Raw genomic sequence first — 18,834 nt, 5'->3', positions numbered from 1 at the left:
ATTTTATTTGTATGTCTTCACTTTAAAACAGTTGTGTAAAATAAATTGTTAAACTTCAAGCATAAGGCTTGAAAAAAGATTCTAATTCCATTAATWTTTTTCAGTGTGAAGATGTTGATGCTCCATGGCAGTGTGTCATTAAGGAAGTCTGCATGTATATGGGAGAAGATCCAGCCAAGCTCATCCAGGAGTATGTGGTATGTATCTATATGTGTATTTACACAACTAGAGATAGATAAATCTCTCTAAATATAGAGAAAGATTTAGATCTGTACATACATAATTATTTCTATCTAGATTTAGATTTATCTAGATATGTATATATCTCTTTCCACATGGATAGATACATCCATCTATGTCTATCTCTACATTTAGATATACTTGAGATTTCTATATTCATCAAAATGTACGTTGATCTGTCCAACCTTTTAGAGATAGCTCTTATAGAGAAAGGTCTACCTATCTATATAAATAGATGCATCTAGGTCTAGAGAAAGAGAGATTAACTTGTCATCACTTCACATAGGGTGTGGATGAAGCTACCATTGAAGAGGCTTTTGGAACCACCACCATCAGCGTTTTTCATCTGAAAGACTTCATCACATGAAGACATCAGGATCGTCCTTGAACGCATCAGAGTGGTGTCCAATTTGGATAGTGTGCCAACAGCTGCTGTAATACTTGAAGGACTGATATATGGACTGAACCTCGCCTACCCTGCTGACCTCCGCTACACTTTTGAGGTGTTACAGAAGATAACAATGGAACTGGATGGAGGTGAACTGTCCAACAAGACATTATTCCTTAAAAACTGCCTCTATGAGTGGGTAAATGGGCATTTTAAAATTTTTTATTTAATAATGTTCTAATGTTCACTTTTTGTGTTTTCTGTTGTTGTATTCCTCATTGCAGGACACAATTTTATTATTTTTTAATGACTAACTGCAGAAATATGTACAAGGTCAACTATTAAGTTGCCGTATGTGATATTTATAAGCAATAGGTTTTTCGCGTAAACAGTAAAACATGAGACTGATGATATAAAAAAATTAAGCTGTGTTATACGGACTTGACATAATAATAATTTTAACAAATATGTACAAAAGAATTGTCACAAAAGTTACATTTGGCAGCATGTACGTTCAATAAAGTTGATAGAAATCCATCATAAACCTGACAGCATCTGTCATGAACAGGAAGGAGTCTTTACGAATGTCTATGACTGTTATGAAGTGCCATTTAGTAAATAATGACACTTTAATGCAAAGTTGGCACTTTTAATGCAACGTTTGGAGCAACGTTGCATTAAAAGTGTCATTATTTACCAAATGTCACTTCATATCATTCATAGACTCTTATGTTCATGACTGTCATGTCAGTCTTGTGCACCCCGTCAAATAAAGTGTTAGCCAGATTTCTACAAACTGTTTGAACATGTATTAATATGAAATTAATGCTGCAGTATGTAACTTTATAACTTTCTTTTTACATATTGGTTAGAACTATCAGTACGTTATGTCTGTATAAGACAAGGCTCAGTTTTTTTCACTAATTATCTGTCGGATGTTTTATTGTTTGCAATATAATAATATAGTGATAGTTTAAACAAATTACAAAAAAATAAATAAATTCTCAGGGGAACATACAGCATCTTAAAGGTTGACCTTTAACATATCTCTATAAAAGATTAAATGATTTAAAAAAGTATCAGCATCATACATGTTCAACTTTTTTGAACATGTATGATGTTCAAAAAAGTATTAATCTCATGTCAGTCATATGGGCACCCTGGCAAATAGTGTTATTGAAATCTGACTTTTCTACATAATCTTGTATATCTCTTGTACAAATATGTTCCAGATTAACCTTCAAACCTGCAGTGTGTAATTTATAAAAACTAAGTTCTTTAAAAACACTTGTATAAAATTTCCCTCATCATTTACAGTAAAGCAAGAGACATAAACTGGAAGAAATCCAGCGCTGTCTTCCACTGACATGACTTTGTTATAATGTTGGCAAACATGTAAAAAAAAAACATTTTGCTTACTTACATACTGCAGCTTTAATGTCATGTTACATGTTCAAAAACATTGTTAAAATCTGAAATACTTTTCTATATCATGTTAAATATGTTTTATAAAGCTTAACTGTTATATTTTAATATCCATTTTATATCTTAAATATTAATATATCAAAACTTGATATCATTTCATATCTTAAATAACATGCTTGTTAATAAAAACTGTATTTCAGGTAAGACTCAATTTAAAAATGTTCTGTGTCATAAATGTAAAAAATGTTAAATACAAAAGGTGATTTAGGAATGTTCATTTAAATAAAGTTCAATTGTTCAGCAGCACTTGCACTTTGTCTTTCTTGTCAAAGATCTGTTTCTTTTTTATTAAATTTTTTACATTAGAAAGGTATATAGATAACTTGAAAAAATTAAGTAGGATTTAAAGCTGTAACATGTGTTCCAATAACATGATAGAATTGTGTTGACACAACACAATTTCTTTGAGTAATACTGGCAATGAAACATAAGCTGGTGTTATTCATTATAATTGTGTTACTAAGACATAAAAAAAGTTATTGATAATACATAATATATTTACATTATGGTAAGAGATAAAATGTTTGTAGTTTCAACTTAATATTTTCAAGTAATCTCAGGTTAATAAAATATGTTGATTTGACAAGCTTTAAGTATTTGAGGGAAAGAGGGAAAATATGTCTGTTCTACTTATTTACATTGTGTGGGACCGATGTACACAATAAAATTAAGTAAACTGAACAGCTTTTTTCTTTCAGTGTAGAGTGATTGCATGGCGACTGAAGCGCCGCACCAAAAAAGTAATCCAGTTCATGTCAGCCGAAAGTAAGAGGACAGCGAGCGTCTGTCTGCAGGGAGGCAGCGTGAAACAGTGAAAATGAATGTTCTGCTTGGTTGGGCTTGGGAAAAGATTACAATTTAGGCCATCAGTACAAATGATATCATGGAAAGACGGGAGAATGGTAAAATGGCTTCTTGAACCGTTGGAAGCTCAGGCAACAGGAAACGGGGTGCTCACACTAAAACGTAACGGGACATGATTATTCATGTTGGTTGCTGTGTTTCAGTCAACATTGATGTTCACGCTGGCTGCCTCATTCGTCTCTAGCAGCCATCTGTTTTCAAAGAGCTTGATGTTATCTCTGACCTGACTGATGGCTGCTTAAATTTTGCTTCTTGTGCTGATTTGAAAATGCTGCTTCACAGCCTTCTTTAAGAAACTGATTAAAAAAAAAAAAAAAAGCACCCCTCTCCGGCCCCGCTAAAGAACTTTCTTTTAATTAAGCTTTGTTGTGTTATTTGAAGTGTTCTGTTTATGGTTGCTCTGACAGAAACTCGTTTGTCATGGCCTGCTCTGTTAACTAGCAGGAGGCGTGTCAAACGAATGCTTTCCTTCAAAATGTACCTCATTTCTCATTCTGTAACCACAACAGGAAATCGCCCAGCTGCACTCGAACGCAAACAGTTTAGATGAAGACGGACTTTATTTATTCAGATGGTTCCTCTCGGTGTCAGCCAGGTGATTTTGTTTTTCACATCCAGAGGGAAGGACGAGTTCTTATCGCCCACCGCGCTCTCTGTCCTCTTCTTCCTCCGTCTCCAATCTGCTTTGTGTTAAATCGATAACAGCGACATTCAGCCACTGGCGCGCAGTTTTTACCCACTTAGGGGACTTTCTGTGCAGGCTTGAGCACCACATTTTCTCACTGGATGTATTGATGTAACATGTCAGGCTGCGTCACTTTAAAGCCACCAAAGAGGACTTTGGGAAAGACGCACGGCAAGAGCCACTAAGCCGGATCAACAAGTGATGATTCCGGTTAATGCAAGGCTTCTGGGTGGCCCAGAAGTAATCAAAGGCAAGGAGGCAGAGAGACTTTATTGTTTTGGGCCTCAAGGGAGCCCTTCTCTGTGGGCAGTAGCTACACTTAATCCACAACCATCGTTCGTGTCCTAAGAGTTGTCTTTGATTGCCTCTCGAAAGTATTTGAAAACGGGGAGAAAAAGCATCCCACTTCTTTGAAATCACACGAGTGTCTGAACGGCTGTGCACGTGAACAGAGATCAGCACAAGCATAAATGCTTCTGATAAAACCACAAAATTTCACGTGAGGTTTGAGTGTGAATAGACAAGACCAAAGTATGTGGAGCCACTGATTTTCCCATCTTACTAAGGGAGGTTTTAATGGTAAAAAAAAAAAAAAAAAAAAAGAATCTAAAAACAAATGGGATAGTGAAGCAATCTGCTGCACAGTTCCACAGAAAGCCAACACTCATCCAATCAATGGATGGATGGAGGGATTGGAAAATATATTTTGCCAGACATCCCTTGTCTTTCTCCATTGTCATCCACTTTGAATGCACTGATCGCTGCACATTATTTGAGAGCGAAAACAATGACTGAAGGTAAAAGCAGCTGAATTCAGGTCCCATTCAGTTGCTCTGACTCACAATCCAGTCTGTTGAAAAATGTCTACTTTATACCAGCGTGGCCTTGGCTTAGAACATCTATTTGAATTACAAACGCTTTCTTCACTGAGCAGAGAGCATCTGTCGACGACTACCGAGAAATTAAACGTTCAGAGTCACCTTCTGAGAAAAGGACGGAAAAAAATGTTTCAGAAAAAGCCAGACGTCTTTAGGCTGTCAACAAGTGGCAGGGACAATGTAGAAAGTAGATATGACGTCAACAATTCAAGGCATTCATTGTAAATCTAAGTGATTAAACAACTTTCATTTTATTTAGTAGGAATATTATTAAGTAGATCAATTACTTTTGGGTATACATTACATTCATGTAGTAGTGAAATGCATAATGCTCAAATCAACCAAATGCTTTAACAGGATTATCAGGCTATTTTAAAATGAAATAAATTAAACAAATAAAAAAAAAACACTTACTTTTGGAAGACATCCGTACAGCAGCAGCAGAAAAAGCAGCTGGAAAGAATCCATCCTGTCGTCCGTTTCTTTTCCCAGTTTCAGCAAAGGACAGTTGGTGGGAAGTTGAATCAGTCCAGTTTGGATCAGGTGATTTCTCCTCTGTAAAAACTACTTAGACATGAGAAGAACTGAGTGAGGGAGAAAAGGGCTGCTGCTGCTGCTGCTAGATCAGACCGCGCTCCTGTCTGTGCGCCTCTCCAGCAGCAGGACAGCTGCAGCAGCTCCACCTCCCTCCCCCTCCGTCCCTCCCCTCCGCCATTCACAACTCCACGGCGCCGGTCCCGGGGGGCCGTTAACAAGGCTGTCATCTCGCTGCGTGCTGTCGGAGGACTGTGTCGGTAAGAGAGGCCGGTAATTAATTCCTGTGTAATCCCTAATATTCCATTTAATCTTCTTCAAATAAACAGAGGCTGAACGCGGTCTGACAGGCACGCTGAAAGATGATTTTATCAGGAGCGGCGGGGTGGCCAAGTTAAAGCAAAGTGTACAAAGTGTAGAAAATAAATCTGATTTTCTCAGCGAGAAATCACTGAATTACCAGCAATACAACTGAAAAAGTGCTCACAGAAATCATATCAAATGAATGTAATTAATTAATAACTACACTGGACTGATATCACCTGATCCAGATAATTAACAAAGCAATACAAGTAACTCAATGAGATGTGATCTGATAGTATTTATTTGGTAATCTGAGAACCCCTAGTGTGGTTCTCAGTGATCTGACTTTTAAGGTGGTCCTAAGAAAACACTCCCTTTTGAAGGCAAATAACATTTTAATGAGTCGCAAGTGTTGTTTTTAAGAATCTCCGTTCAGTGACGAATATTCCAGTTGGTATATCTTTTACAACAGCTGATCGAATTCTGTCCAGAACCCCCAAAGACACCAAAATTACCATTTAATTTAATTGTGAATCCTCAAGTCCCATTATGAGGCACTAATATATTTTTTATGCTTACAACAGAAAAGATATTGTACTCTCCACAACAAACTAATAGTATGAAGCTGAAAACACTGAAGGACACCAAACGTTCTCAAAAAGTAGAGTCTGTGTCATTTCTTCTTCAAAGTTTCTCTTTATGTTGTCGCGGTTTATTTTTTCTGACCAGTTTAACCAATCTTCTTTCATACGAGGCTTACTTAATATTTCCTGACATATTAGTGATTTGTAAATTTTAGTGTTTATAAAAGCCCATTTTCTTCTTCCTTATGTATCATTTCCTGATGTATTCGTCACTATGTTGTCATACACCTCACTGTGCCTTAAGGGCTAATATCTACAGCCTTGAAGTCAAACTCCTGCAACTTTAAAAACTGAAAAAAAAAAAGTGTAGAAAAATCCTAAAACTCAGCATAATTTCTTGAAATTTCCATTAGCGGTGGTTTTAGGCAGAATGGGACACGGTGACCACCCAGGCAGAGGAAACAGAGGATGTCTACAGGAGGCGTCCAGCATCTCGTTATCATAATGGTAGAAAGAAGCAGCCAATTGTGACACATGGTCCCTTAAATAAATAAAGACACATCTGCTGAACAATTGCATGCATAAAGTCTGTCATCCATAATGCTGGAGTAGTGCATTTACTGCTGGTGCGAAAAGATGCGTCCAGAATAACCAAAGAAACTTAGACTGATCGTAGCACTTTCCATCACTGTTTTGTCACTACGGCTCGAGGAAAGTCATGAAAAGGTAGGTGCAGCAGAGATGTATCAAACTGTGGGAGACAGTTTTATCTCCAAGGTGTTTGAGCACCTTTAATCCACCTGTCCTCTGTCAAAGTCCTGCTGCAGTCACACGGACGCAGCCTTCATCCGTCCTGACTGCCACGTCGGATGTGCATCCCGTCGAGCTTCCGGTCCGGCGCCTGCGTGTCCGTCCCAGCTGATTGGCCGCCACTCGCAGATGACTGGACCTCACAGCTTCCTGCTCTGTCTCTGTGACTGACTTCACTCTCGCTGTCGTCTCTCAGCAGGAGCTCGTTCATGAATATGGATGGAGAAGAAGGCAGAGCAGTGGCTACAGAAAAATACAAACAGAAACCCAGACGTGTGGGTTTTTTTATGCGTTACCTGCTCTTTGTGAGGTCTGCCTTGAACGTGAAAGCCGACATGTTCTCTAAAAACACTCAGAAAACATACGTTTCATGATAAAATAAAGACATTTCTCATCACCATGAAAGGTCTTTTATTGCCTTTGGCTGTTACCTTCGCCTTTCTGACATATAAAATGTAAGAGTTACACTGAAAGAACCTCTAATGAAATGTAATTCATTTTTATTTATGTGCATGTACATTCATCTTTACAGGAACATTTTCTGTTGCTGATTTCTTCTCCTATAAGACAACTTGTTATCGTCAGGAAATTGTTAACAATAAGTTAGCATGGACTGTTGAGTAAAATCATTAATGTGGAATAAAATATTTTAACCCTACAGCAAGCACGCATCCCATTTTTCTCCTTTATTACAATTCCGCAAGACAATTAAACAGAAATAATAAAACTATCATCATAAAACGTTCTCTTGTAACCACACAATGTGGTTTTCCATTAGTCCTCCCACCGCCATTGCTGCCGTTCATCCATGCACCGAGCATAGTCCTTTCGTTCTCTCCATTTAAAAAAAAAAAAAAAAAAACGCAACCGAAGGTGAAGGTGAGAGCATTAGCGTGCGAGGCGCCGTTGTCAGCTTGTAATTCAGGTGTGTGCAGGCGGGACTTTAGCCAGCCGAGCCTGGTTAGAGCTAACAAAGCAAGAGGATATTGGGAGTGGATTATAAAAAAAATAAAAAATAAATGCTTTGTCACTCAAAAGCAACTCTTTGTTGTTCGTGAATGAGAGGAATAATAATTATGACCTGGCTGATTCAGCTGAAGTTGAATCTAAAGCAGGAATAATAATGAAACTTTAATAGGAAGCATGCAATTAGTTTTGTTAATATTCAAGAAAGCCCGATATTTAAAACGTTTTTTTGAGGCAGTTAAGAAAAACATACCTATACCTACAGATATCGGGGTATCTGTACATCTGGGTACATAAAGTATTGCTATGGGGACATTTCAGGGCATTTGCTGATGCCTGCACAAGGTACTTATTACAGGAATAATTACTCCAAAGCGTTAGAAGCACAATACTTCATAGATTATTCAAAAGACAAATACAGGCTTTGAAAAGAATGGCATGTTTTGCAAGGAAAATATGTTTTGTACCCATTTATCCTCTGCAATCTGTGGGCCAATTTAAGAGACTCATCTCAGATTCACATGCTACAAAATGAATCTTGCAGATTAAACTCTTGAGAGGAAACTACAGTTATAATTTTCACAGTTTAAGTCACTTATGAATGGGTTTCCCACAAAAATTATCCATGAGCAACAGAAGTTAAAATATTTCTCTAAATCCATACCACATCAAATTACTGACAAACAGGGCATATTTTCTTATCTACTAGTTCTATTCTTTGTGACAGACAAGAAAGCAGTTTCCACATTTCCATTTTGCACCAATCCAGATGCTGCAGCAGGTCAGGATACACTTCCTTCCAGGAATTCCCATTTCCTGAAGATTACTCTAGCTTCGCCATTGGCAGTGCTCTCGTGTGCAGCGAAGGTGCGGTAAGCACCGCTACAGGCGGCTGGCAGAAGCGAGAGGTAGAACATGACACACATAGAGCACAACATAATGGAGGTACATCGCATTGACAGCAATCATATTGACGACCAACCTGATTTTCTGTCTGTCAGGTCAGGAAGAACAGTGTGCCAGCCGTGGCGCTGTCATCTTTCAAACACAGCAGCTACATACTCTCAGCTGTGTCTGACGGTTCTTAATGCACTTCCCTCTGATCCTTTTACACTTAAGTCTAAGCAAGATGTAGCCTGTTTGCCTGGCTGATGCAAAGAAAATACAAGCCAGCAAAGATTAAATTCAATCATTATCCTTCTGGGAGTTTATATATATATATATATATATATATACTGCTCAAAAAAATAAAGGGAACAAACATTGAAGTGAACACTGAAGTGTTCCCTTTATTTTTTTGAGCAGTATATATATATATATATATTCAAGCTTCAGTTTGCGGTTTTGTAATTATTCTAGATAAAAATTAGCCTGATGAAAAATTACATCTCTCTCTCTCTTAAATACTGCAAACTTACTCCTAAACAAAACCAAACGAGGCCAGAGGAAGGTAATCTATAGCCTTCCTGTAAGCTACAGGAAAGATTAACACAGGAAAAAAAAATTTTTTTAAAATCATTTATTGCTGGAGGGTGACAATTATTCGACACAGAACAATATCTACTGCATTCTGTCACAGCATTAACATTATTGATAGTTTTGTGCTTGTTTTATAACGAGCTTAGGTAAGATTCACTGCTACTTGAAGAGGTTGTTTATACTTCCTGTTTTCCTCTAGGGTGGAAGAAAACCTCCATGCTTAGTTGGTACAGACTTCATTTCTGTTAAGATGCACTTACAGCTCGATTAAAGATGGATTGGGTTTGTGTGTGTTGGTGCAAACTCTATTTGAGTTTCAATGCTGCTATTGAAATAATGCCTTCTTCCTCTTTGAGTGGACTTTCTGTCCGTATTTGTGCAGCACTTGTTTTCTGTGAATAATGACATCTTCATAAAGACTTTTTGTTTTGTTTTTTTATGTTTTTCATTCTTGTATTGCACAAAGTTGTTCAATAAATTATAATATTATTGAAAAGTTCATTTATTTTTGCAACTCATTTCACTAATTGAAACACATTTTAAAGATTAATTACACAGAGAATGATGTTTTCGAGCCTTCAGGGTGATGTTCTGCCTCCAGCTAATGAAAACATATTTCATCAAACATGTCAAAGTATATATTTAATTCAGAAATGTAGGGTTAGTGATAAGCATGTTTATTACCTACACAAAAGGTTGACATTTTCAAAAGGTGCTTCCAGTCCCACAAACGAGCCTCATCAGAATGCATATTCTAATTTATTGAATTTAAGCATATGCACTAAAAGCATAAAAGGACAATACTTGACTTTAAAATTAAACCAAGGATTTTTAATATGCCAGGAAACTATTTAAATGCTCATAAAAATCCTTGAGACAATTGGGTGGGCTATTTCCATTGATAAATGTTATTTAGAGCTGACTTTAAGAAGAAAACACAAAATCGGCAGCAAGGTTTTCCAAGAACTGAATCTCTAATTTGAACGTGTGAAAAGCTTCAAGGATCACCAGTCCTCCTTTTCACCCATTAAATGTGTCCTAATAACTGCATCATCTCACAAACTTCAATCACAAAAGCACTAAAATAAAGTAAGTGGTTATTCTGCTGGGAGAAAATCGCTTTTAATCCATCAGGTGCAGCAGTTGACAAAAGTAGCGAGCAAACGGCAGAGCCTGAGATGAGCTGCAGTCAGCACAATACGTTCTGAATGCTTAACGTTCGGATAAGATGACAGAATCTGCCACTTGGCTGAGGGACTTTCAAATGATGCCCACACAGCAGGAGCGATGCGACTGCACCAGAGTCAGTAGTGTCACGATAGCCTCCTCCACTGGAACTCGTCAGAGCCTTGAAGATGCGGCAGGAGAGTCAGAGCTGCTGCAGGAAAAAAGCCGTGTCCGTCTGCGACAGAGAGAGAGAAATTAGCTTAGCAGAACGCCATTTCACTCAGCGAGGTCACCTTTGATCCTAAAGTAATACGGTTCCCGCAGTGTGAAATGGTTAGAGCCATCAAATATGTTATTTGAAAGAGGTGATGGTCTGTCAGATGGAGAAGAATTTTAAAACCTGAGTTCAGATGATATACCATTACATTTCTTGCAGTTACTCTATAAAAGGGGCTTTTAACATTAAAATTTACAGCGCTAATGCTCAGATTCGACCAGTTAAGCATTTTTATGCCTCAGAATTTAAATATTAATTGCAAAAAAAAAAGAATGTTAATACGTCTTTTTTGAATGAGACTAACTTCATTTCAATCCTGACCCATTAGACTGCAGCTCTGGGTCTACTAATATGAACAAATATAAAACAATTATCAGTTTTAAAAGTTAATCCAAACATCTTTGCATTAATTTTTACACACTATTCTTGATGTCTTCTCTATTTGGAAGCCAGGTCCAAAAAGAGGTGCTTGGGGACAAATAATCCCACCTGTAAGTCTCTTTTTAATGATTTGTGACTGGAATCATGCTTCTCATCTTCTCATCCAGATGCTCAGTCCACCAACCAGCTGAAGAGATGTGAAGTTAATTAGAGCGTTATGGCTCTGTTATGTCCACTAGATGTGTTGTAACTTTCAACGGGGCGCAGCGTTTAAAGAAGCTGAATGTCACCGTGAAGACCAGGACAAAAACTGGAACAGGTGCGTTTCAGGAAAAGTTCAGATCCTGTTTTTCAAGCTACCGGCACCTTTCAAAGCAAGACAAGTCAGATTACCTTTGCGTTTTCTCTCTGTTTCAATAACCTTCCAATGTATTATTCAGGTGCAACTTCATGTGCCTCTAAGTGAGGAGAGGGATTAGTGCATTCAGCTCATTTCACAAGGACAACTCCAAATGAAATCCGTCCATTTATACCCGACAGAAACTCTGAGTCATATTCCTGAAAGTGGCTTTTTTTTGTTGTTGGGGTTTTTTTAATCAAAGTAACAGCGGTGACAGTTAAAAACTTAACATCACTGCCAAGGTGCAGTTATGTCATGTCACTCTAAAAAAAAGTCCACCAGTGAGTCTTCCACTCTCCCAACTACCCAGAAACATTAACATTATGCAGAACTTCCTCACAGCTTTTCAGATAATAAAACGGTTCAGCCATTTTGGTCATAATGGTTTACAGTTGCGGTTTCCACTGTGCTGAGAGCTTTTTCCACCGCTGTTTAAAAGCCCCAACATAATCCTTTTCAAAATATTTACTTTCTATTTATGCGCCAGCTGTAATTAACTGATTCGTTTCAGAGCTAAAACCCAAAAGCTTTAAGTAAGGTTTACTAATTTACATATTTATATACAGAACTGTTGGTACTTATTATTATCTTATCATCTTTGTATTAATGTTTTAATGTCTTCCTTTCTGGTGCTTCTTTTCCCACTTCATGTTGTCATACAGGTTCTGTAATCAGGTGTGAGTGTGACAAACCAAACTGGATTTAAAAATGGTTGGTCACAGTAAATTCACATGGAGGACAGTTATTACTGCAGTTTTTGCAGCACTTTGCCAATACTTTGCCCCTCTCTATTAACTGGGATTCGTCTTCGAGTAACAAGCCATTCAAAAGGAAAAAAATTATACGATTTAGGTGAAAGAAAGTCCAATTTAAACAATACATCCCTGCCACACTCAGAGTGACAGCTCTAAAACACAGACACTTGGATAAAAAAAAAATTTTTCCCTCATAGCTTATTATATCAAATAAAAACAGTTTAATATTCTTTAAATAAAGGGCATTTACGCGTTTTACGCGTTGGGCTGTTGTTAACAGGATTTTATTTGTCATGTAATTGACAATAATTAAAATTAATTTGGCGAACCAAAATATTTTAAAATGTTTTTCTCTTTCAACAGGTTCATACGGAGCCCCTAAGGGGACATGGAGAGAAAAAAAAGGAAAGAAATCCCGACTTATTATCTCGAGATCCCGAGAAACTAAGTCGAGATCTCGAGATCCCAACTTATTATCTCGAGATCTCGAGATCCCGAGTTATTATCTAGAGATCCCGAGTTATTATCTCGAGATCCCAACTTTTTTTTTCTCGAGATCCCGAGAAAATAAGTCGGGATCTCAAGATACTAAGTCTGGATTTCTTTCCTTTTTTTTTCTTCTCCGTGTCCCATTAGGGGCTCCGTAGGTTCAGGATGGAAATCTTACCTCAAATTTATGTCTTCAGATGAAACGAATTACAGAGGTTCAGAAGGCAAAGGACTCTGTATCCTCATTGTCTAACCAGCTAAGCTCCTTCAGGGCGTTGTGAATAGTACATGTCCTCTGAAGTTATTACATAATTTTGTACGCGAATGTTTTCTTAGTTTTTTTTTTCTTTTTTCTTCCTGGCTTTACAGGAGAGAAAACAATATGCTTTTGAAATTGTCTCGTGGAATTACATCACTGCTGGGCGAAGGACAGAGTCGTAGCCCTGCTGTGTGCGGAATAAAAAAATAAAACTTTTACCGCGGGTAGGTTGAGCCTCAAGCACAGGCAGCTGCTGCAAGCCAAAAGCTCAGTGAACAGATTTACACAGAGATGCTTATAGTCTCTGAACTACAGATGAACTTTTGCTTTTGTTTGCAGCCTGTGTTGGTGAGCAATAATCAGTGTTGCTCGCAGTCGGCAGCTGCTTCGATTATCTCATGTATAATTTACACACCTCATTCTAAAACGTACAATGAATAAAAAAAGGGGAAATGATAAAATCTTCACAGGTGCACACATTTAAATTAATACTTTGGTGAAGTTCCTTTTGATTCAGTTTTCTTCAGTTCATCCGTTTCTCTGTAAAGGTAAAGAAAAGACAAAAATTGCTTTCTTTTCAGCTGAGTCGTAAAGGATAAATGCCACATTAAAGTTGGACAAATGTTAGTATTTCTTTTCAACATAATTTCCTGTTTTACATCACAAAGATCTGCAGCTTTATGACGGATTTATTAACATTTTGACAAAATAAAGCTATCTCCATTGCATTACCTCAATATTCTTAAACTTATTTATAAGTTGAAGCGTTCTCCATCTCCAATTTCAACTGCTTCATGTAAAGCATTGAAAATGTAGCTTATTAAATAGATAGCATGATTCCGTCTTCTGTCTCTTTCTAATTTTTCTTTTTTCATTATATCACAGGGTCAAAATTTATTTTTTGTGATGGAAAAAAGATTCAAGTCACTTGATACGCCCATCTTTATTTATCCTGTCCGATCATTTTATTTAGTTAGAGTGTGAAAATTGGTGAATTTCTTCTAAAATGCACCACTACGACAGCTCGAGTCAAATGTCAATAACAGTATGTGTGTGAGAATACGATGCAAACACCCTGCTCATCCGCAACGTCTCTGATCTTCTCCACACAGGGAGGAAGAGTAACATGCTAAACCTTGAGGTTAGATCCATAAAACGTAACTAAACACGCTTCTAGAAACTGCTTGCAACAGGTGTTTGCCGGAAAAAAAAAAAAAAGAAACAAAAATTCAAAGTGGACATTTTCTGTTTCCACTCATACGCCTAGCTGCTAAATTTAGCGCGCACACACCTGCCAGTCTTCACCCATCACCATCGGCCATTTCACCCGTTCTCCCCAAAGCCCCCACACACCCCAGGCCCTGCAGGATATCGCTTGAGCTACCTGTCATCTCGATTGTGGTCGCACGGGCAGATTTGTACTTTCTGAAGTTGAGGCACCCGGCTTCTGGATCAGTGTGTATGTTGACCTCCTGCCTGAACATGGTATACATGGCGGTTCTAGTCCGTACTCAGTGTTTTGCGTGTCTGGGTAAGGAAGGTTGGAACCTGTGAGGACTGATGCCAACTCTCTCCGCTTAATCATTTTTTGTCTGATCAAGGATGACAGTTTTGAATTTTTCTGTCCTGGTGTGAATAATGACTCCTGCCTATCAGAAGCAAAAGGAAGAATGGAGAGCGACAGTGAGGGCTGGTCCACATGTTTTATTTAATTTCTACTTTAAAACAAAGTTCTTAACAAAATATCTGTGACTTGATTTCTCAAAATCTTACACAACTTAACATGATAAAAATATCTTTAAGCTTTACAATTTTGTGAGGCGTAATGATAACCTTCACTCCAATCCTTGTCTCTCGCTGAAGGGTTTGAGATGTAATAATCCATTAATTACAGTCGGTAACTCAAAACAAAAGCTGGCAGCGTCTGGTCTGATCGTTCCCAATGTCACTTACACTGAGCCCAAACAACGGCTCAGTGTATTAGTAGGGGAAAAAAAAATGTTACTGGTGGTTCAAACTCAAACCTTCACATTTCTTTTGCCTGATGTTCTTAGCCATAGTTTACAACTCATCTTTTATTACAAAGATGATGATGATGATGATGATGATGATGATGATGATGATGATGATGATGATGATGATGATGAAAGGCTCGTTCTCATCAGCGTAATACTATACTAAACGTAATACTATACTAAGGGATAGTATTACATATTTTCCATTATGAAGTGCATTCAAGTGACTTTGTTACCATCAGTTGTTATAAAAATGCTGTATGCATCAAACATGACATGAGAAATTTGGTTTCACAATTTGACGCCTTGAAATTAGGCCACTTTCTCTTTAAGAAGCTTCAACTCTTTCTGACAGGTCATCACAACAAGACGTCTCAAGAGTCAGAGAAGTAGTTTGTACGATGAGTTTGGCGGACGCACAGTTTGCTACACCAGGCAGCTGCCAGAAAAGTTTCCTTTCAAACCAGGACCAGCTTTTATTTGCAGTTTGATAATGGTGACAGGTGTGATCAGTCAGTCAAGTCAGTTAAATTTGATTTGCATAGCACCTTTCAGCAACAAGGTATTTCAAAGTGCTTTACATCATAAAAACGCAAAAATACCAAAGTCATAGAACACACAGTCAACAACGTTACATTTTGCCGCTATTACACATCAGATTATTGATTAATGCTTCATGATTATGTTTCAAAAGCAACTCTAAACAGCTGGGGTTTTAGTCTAGATTTAAAGGCACTCAGTGTTTCAGCTGTTTTGCAGTTTTCTGGAAGTTTGTCCCAGATTTGGTTCTGACTCCCTGTTTGTACGTTTCCACGTCCCTAAAAAACCTGAGATGTGTGGAAACTGTTGGCTCTCTTTTATGTCTTAGGTTTTCATTTGCTTTAATTTGTCATTTTGACATTCCTTTATTTCTGTGCTATGATTTGTCTTTTTCCTGAATTAGTTTTTTTTTATTCCTGTTCATTTTCTTAGGAGAGTGTGCATGAATGCTTCTCACCAAATGAAATGGCCTCAAATAATAAAATAAGCCTGCTCAGTGAAACGGTAAAAATTATGTTTTTAATGTAAAAACTCTGTCAGTGGATTCCGGGAAAAGAAAACAAGACTTGAAAACATGAAGTCAGGATCAGAAGTCTTCCTTATTTCTTAAAAAATACTAAATAAATCACATCTTGTGGGGAAAAAGCTTTTTGTCTATCCCCCTACACTGATGGGTTTTGGACCAAAAATAGTGTTTCATTTTATTTTATTTTTATCACGACTAGTTCTACCAAGGTGTGAAAGATAAACTGGCAGCTTTGATGAGAGGAAGGATTTCCAATATCAGGACAAATACGTCCACTTACCTCCGGCCGTGCTTCACAGCACACAGCCACAATAAGCGCTGCAGGCTTGTTCCTTTATGTTACTTTTCTCATAGCACCCGGGAGAGAAACTAGCCATACTACATACAACAGAGACAGTCATAAACCCCCAACATGGACTAAACACACGCACAAGGGTCGAAGTCACTTCAAGACAAAATCACATTTCATCTGAAATGTACTGTACCAATACGAACCACACGAAATTCTCGCTTTAAGTTCAATTTGGTGAGCTACAATACCATTTTGTGGTTTGTAAGATTCACATAAATCAAATAGTATTATACCAGTTTCAAAAAGAAATGTTCTCTCTTAATCAAAAAAAAATGCATCCAGATCATAAGAGCAGCCAATCTACTGGATAAAAGCTATATGCAGTTACAGTGAGATTTTCTGGTGTTCTAATCATAGGGATCATGTCGACTTTCATGCTTTTAATTATTATACTAAAATAATAGCATAAAAAACAACTCCTGTGCATTTTCAAAATAAGAATCAGTGTTTGATTTCTGTGATCCACAAAGGGTTAAACTCATACATAAGGCCTCAGTTATAAATTACACGTTAATCACGTGCTTTTAGTCGCCATCTACAGGTTTTGGTTTAATCCTGGCTGGATATTTCACTCGTTAGAATAAGCTGAGCTTGTTCCCAGTAAATAAACATGACTTGACTTTTAAGAACACTCCACACATTTTTAGTGTGCAAAGAGAGTCATAAGAAAAACAAAACCACTGTCAAGAGCCACAAATGGAGCACAGAAATTTCAGGTTTTGCTATTCTTGCTTGTAATACAGCCTAATCTCCCAACCATCTCCTGTACATAGGTTTTTTTTCCCCCACCAATTTAATTCCAGGTAGTTTTAAAAAGGTTTTTAAAAGTCTTAAATTTCACTTGCTGAAACGTGCAGATACCGTTTGATGGTTTTCTTTTGGTACTCCGACATCCTCTTGCTTCCTGGTTGTTAATTTGTGTTCTTTACCTTCTATTAATTAACTTATCAGTTTATCCCAAGTTTAAAACGCAAAAGTACAACAAAACTCTGCAGTGTGTCGCAGTCCTCTTGAGATTTTGAAGAGTGCAACTATAAGATGTAAAATCTCCTTTTGCTCACCTACTGAGCTACATCGTTGACAAGCAGCAGTGAGTGCTATATTGGAGGTTGTCCAAAGCAATTGTGCTAAAATGAAATAAATTATTACCTGCAGAGGAGGAGGATCATGCCGAGTGAGAGTAAATTCCAAGACGCTACAATAAAAGAACAGAATGTACTAATACACACTGATGGGGAACAGTGTGGGCAAAAGCTCTGATATTTGATTTTAAACGTTATTGGTCAAACTTTGCGTCCTGTCATCTGCAGTTAACATGGAGAGACATGTTGTTATGCTCTTATGCAAACAGTTCTTAAAATCTACAGTTGTTAATGCTGCCTCTTGAATTAGTTTGCTTAAAATAAACTAGAAGGGCCATGTAGATGTTTCCCATTAACTAATTTCATTTCCTTCGGTGACAGATACTTTTCAGTGGCAGCTGGCTGCTGTTCAAAGCCATTATATCTGTCTCCAAGTATCACATTCTCAAGGTGGAAGAGGGGAGATCCACAGAGCTTTTACCCTAATTGGTAGTTTTAAGAGAGTGACAGAGCAAGCGGGTCCTCCTCCCTTAACGGCCGTTGATGAGCCGACTGATGCCACGTCCCTCCACAGGGCACCAACGGGCCAACTTTGATTGTAGCCAGAAATAGCCCTGGTCATTTTTACGGTGTCCTTTATTTCCAGCGGCGAACATCCCGTCTGGAAGCACTTATCGAAGGTAAAAGACTAGAAATGTCACAAAATAAATGGGCTCCTATAAGCAATTAAGAGGAAGGTTAAAAAAAATTTAGCTTCTCTGCCTTTCCCACTTTTCTTAAAATAACTTACTGATAGCAAGTTATGTAATATTGATTCAGTGGAACTTAAAATTAAGTATATTTTTGTCTTTTTTTTTTTTTGCTTAGGTTGTAATTAGAGTGCATGCAAGCTTCTCAAACACTTGCATGCACTATCTAGCGCCTGACTCAAAACTGTCAGTGCAAACTGCAGAACCTACTTGATTTCCTGAAAAGACTATTACTTGTAATGGATAGTTTATTCCTCTGAAATAAGTATTCATATCAAAGACAGCGTCAGCAAAATGAAATGTCCTGACACCAGTTTATGAACAAGATGACTTTGTTATGCTTTCAGTTTTCCAATGCAAAAGTCTAAACTTCTTGGCAAATCCATTTAAATCTGCGGTTACGGTAAGCGAAGTAAATAAGTACCAGACCTGGAATATTTGGGCTTTGTTTTACATTTTTACTACATGTGCTCTTTGCAGTTCCAATTTATTCACAACATTGTACAAAAGCAAAGCGCATAGGAACATAGGAAACACCCTTTGGGCAAAACTGTGAATAACAGTAGTATCATCAGTGAAAGCCAAGAAAGAATAAGAAATAAATGCGTAAAAAAGATGAGCAACTT

At 37.6% G+C, this 18,834-nt stretch overlaps 1 protein-coding gene across 1 annotated transcript in view; it reads right to left on the bottom strand.

The window, feature by feature from the left end:
• The window catches only part of LOC103456679 (vasoactive intestinal polypeptide receptor), a 21,630-nt gene extending 16,451 nt beyond the window's left edge, over positions 1-5,179 (bottom strand). The window contains exon 1 of the mRNA XM_017302014.1: positions 4,955-5,179. Coding sequence (XP_017157503.1) covers positions 4,955-5,008 — 54 coding nt within the window. The 5' untranslated portion in view covers positions 5,009-5,179. The remainder of the gene's footprint in view (positions 1-4,954) is intronic.
• Between the last annotated feature and the right edge of the window lie 13,655 nt (positions 5,180-18,834).

This window comes from Poecilia reticulata, linkage group LG20 (genome assembly GCF_000633615.1).
Source record: "Poecilia reticulata strain Guanapo linkage group LG20, Guppy_female_1.0+MT, whole genome shotgun sequence".
In the NCBI taxonomy this organism is placed as follows: Eukaryota; Metazoa; Chordata; class Actinopteri; order Cyprinodontiformes; family Poeciliidae; genus Poecilia; species Poecilia reticulata.
This window is presented reverse-complemented; position numbering and strand designations above follow the sequence as displayed.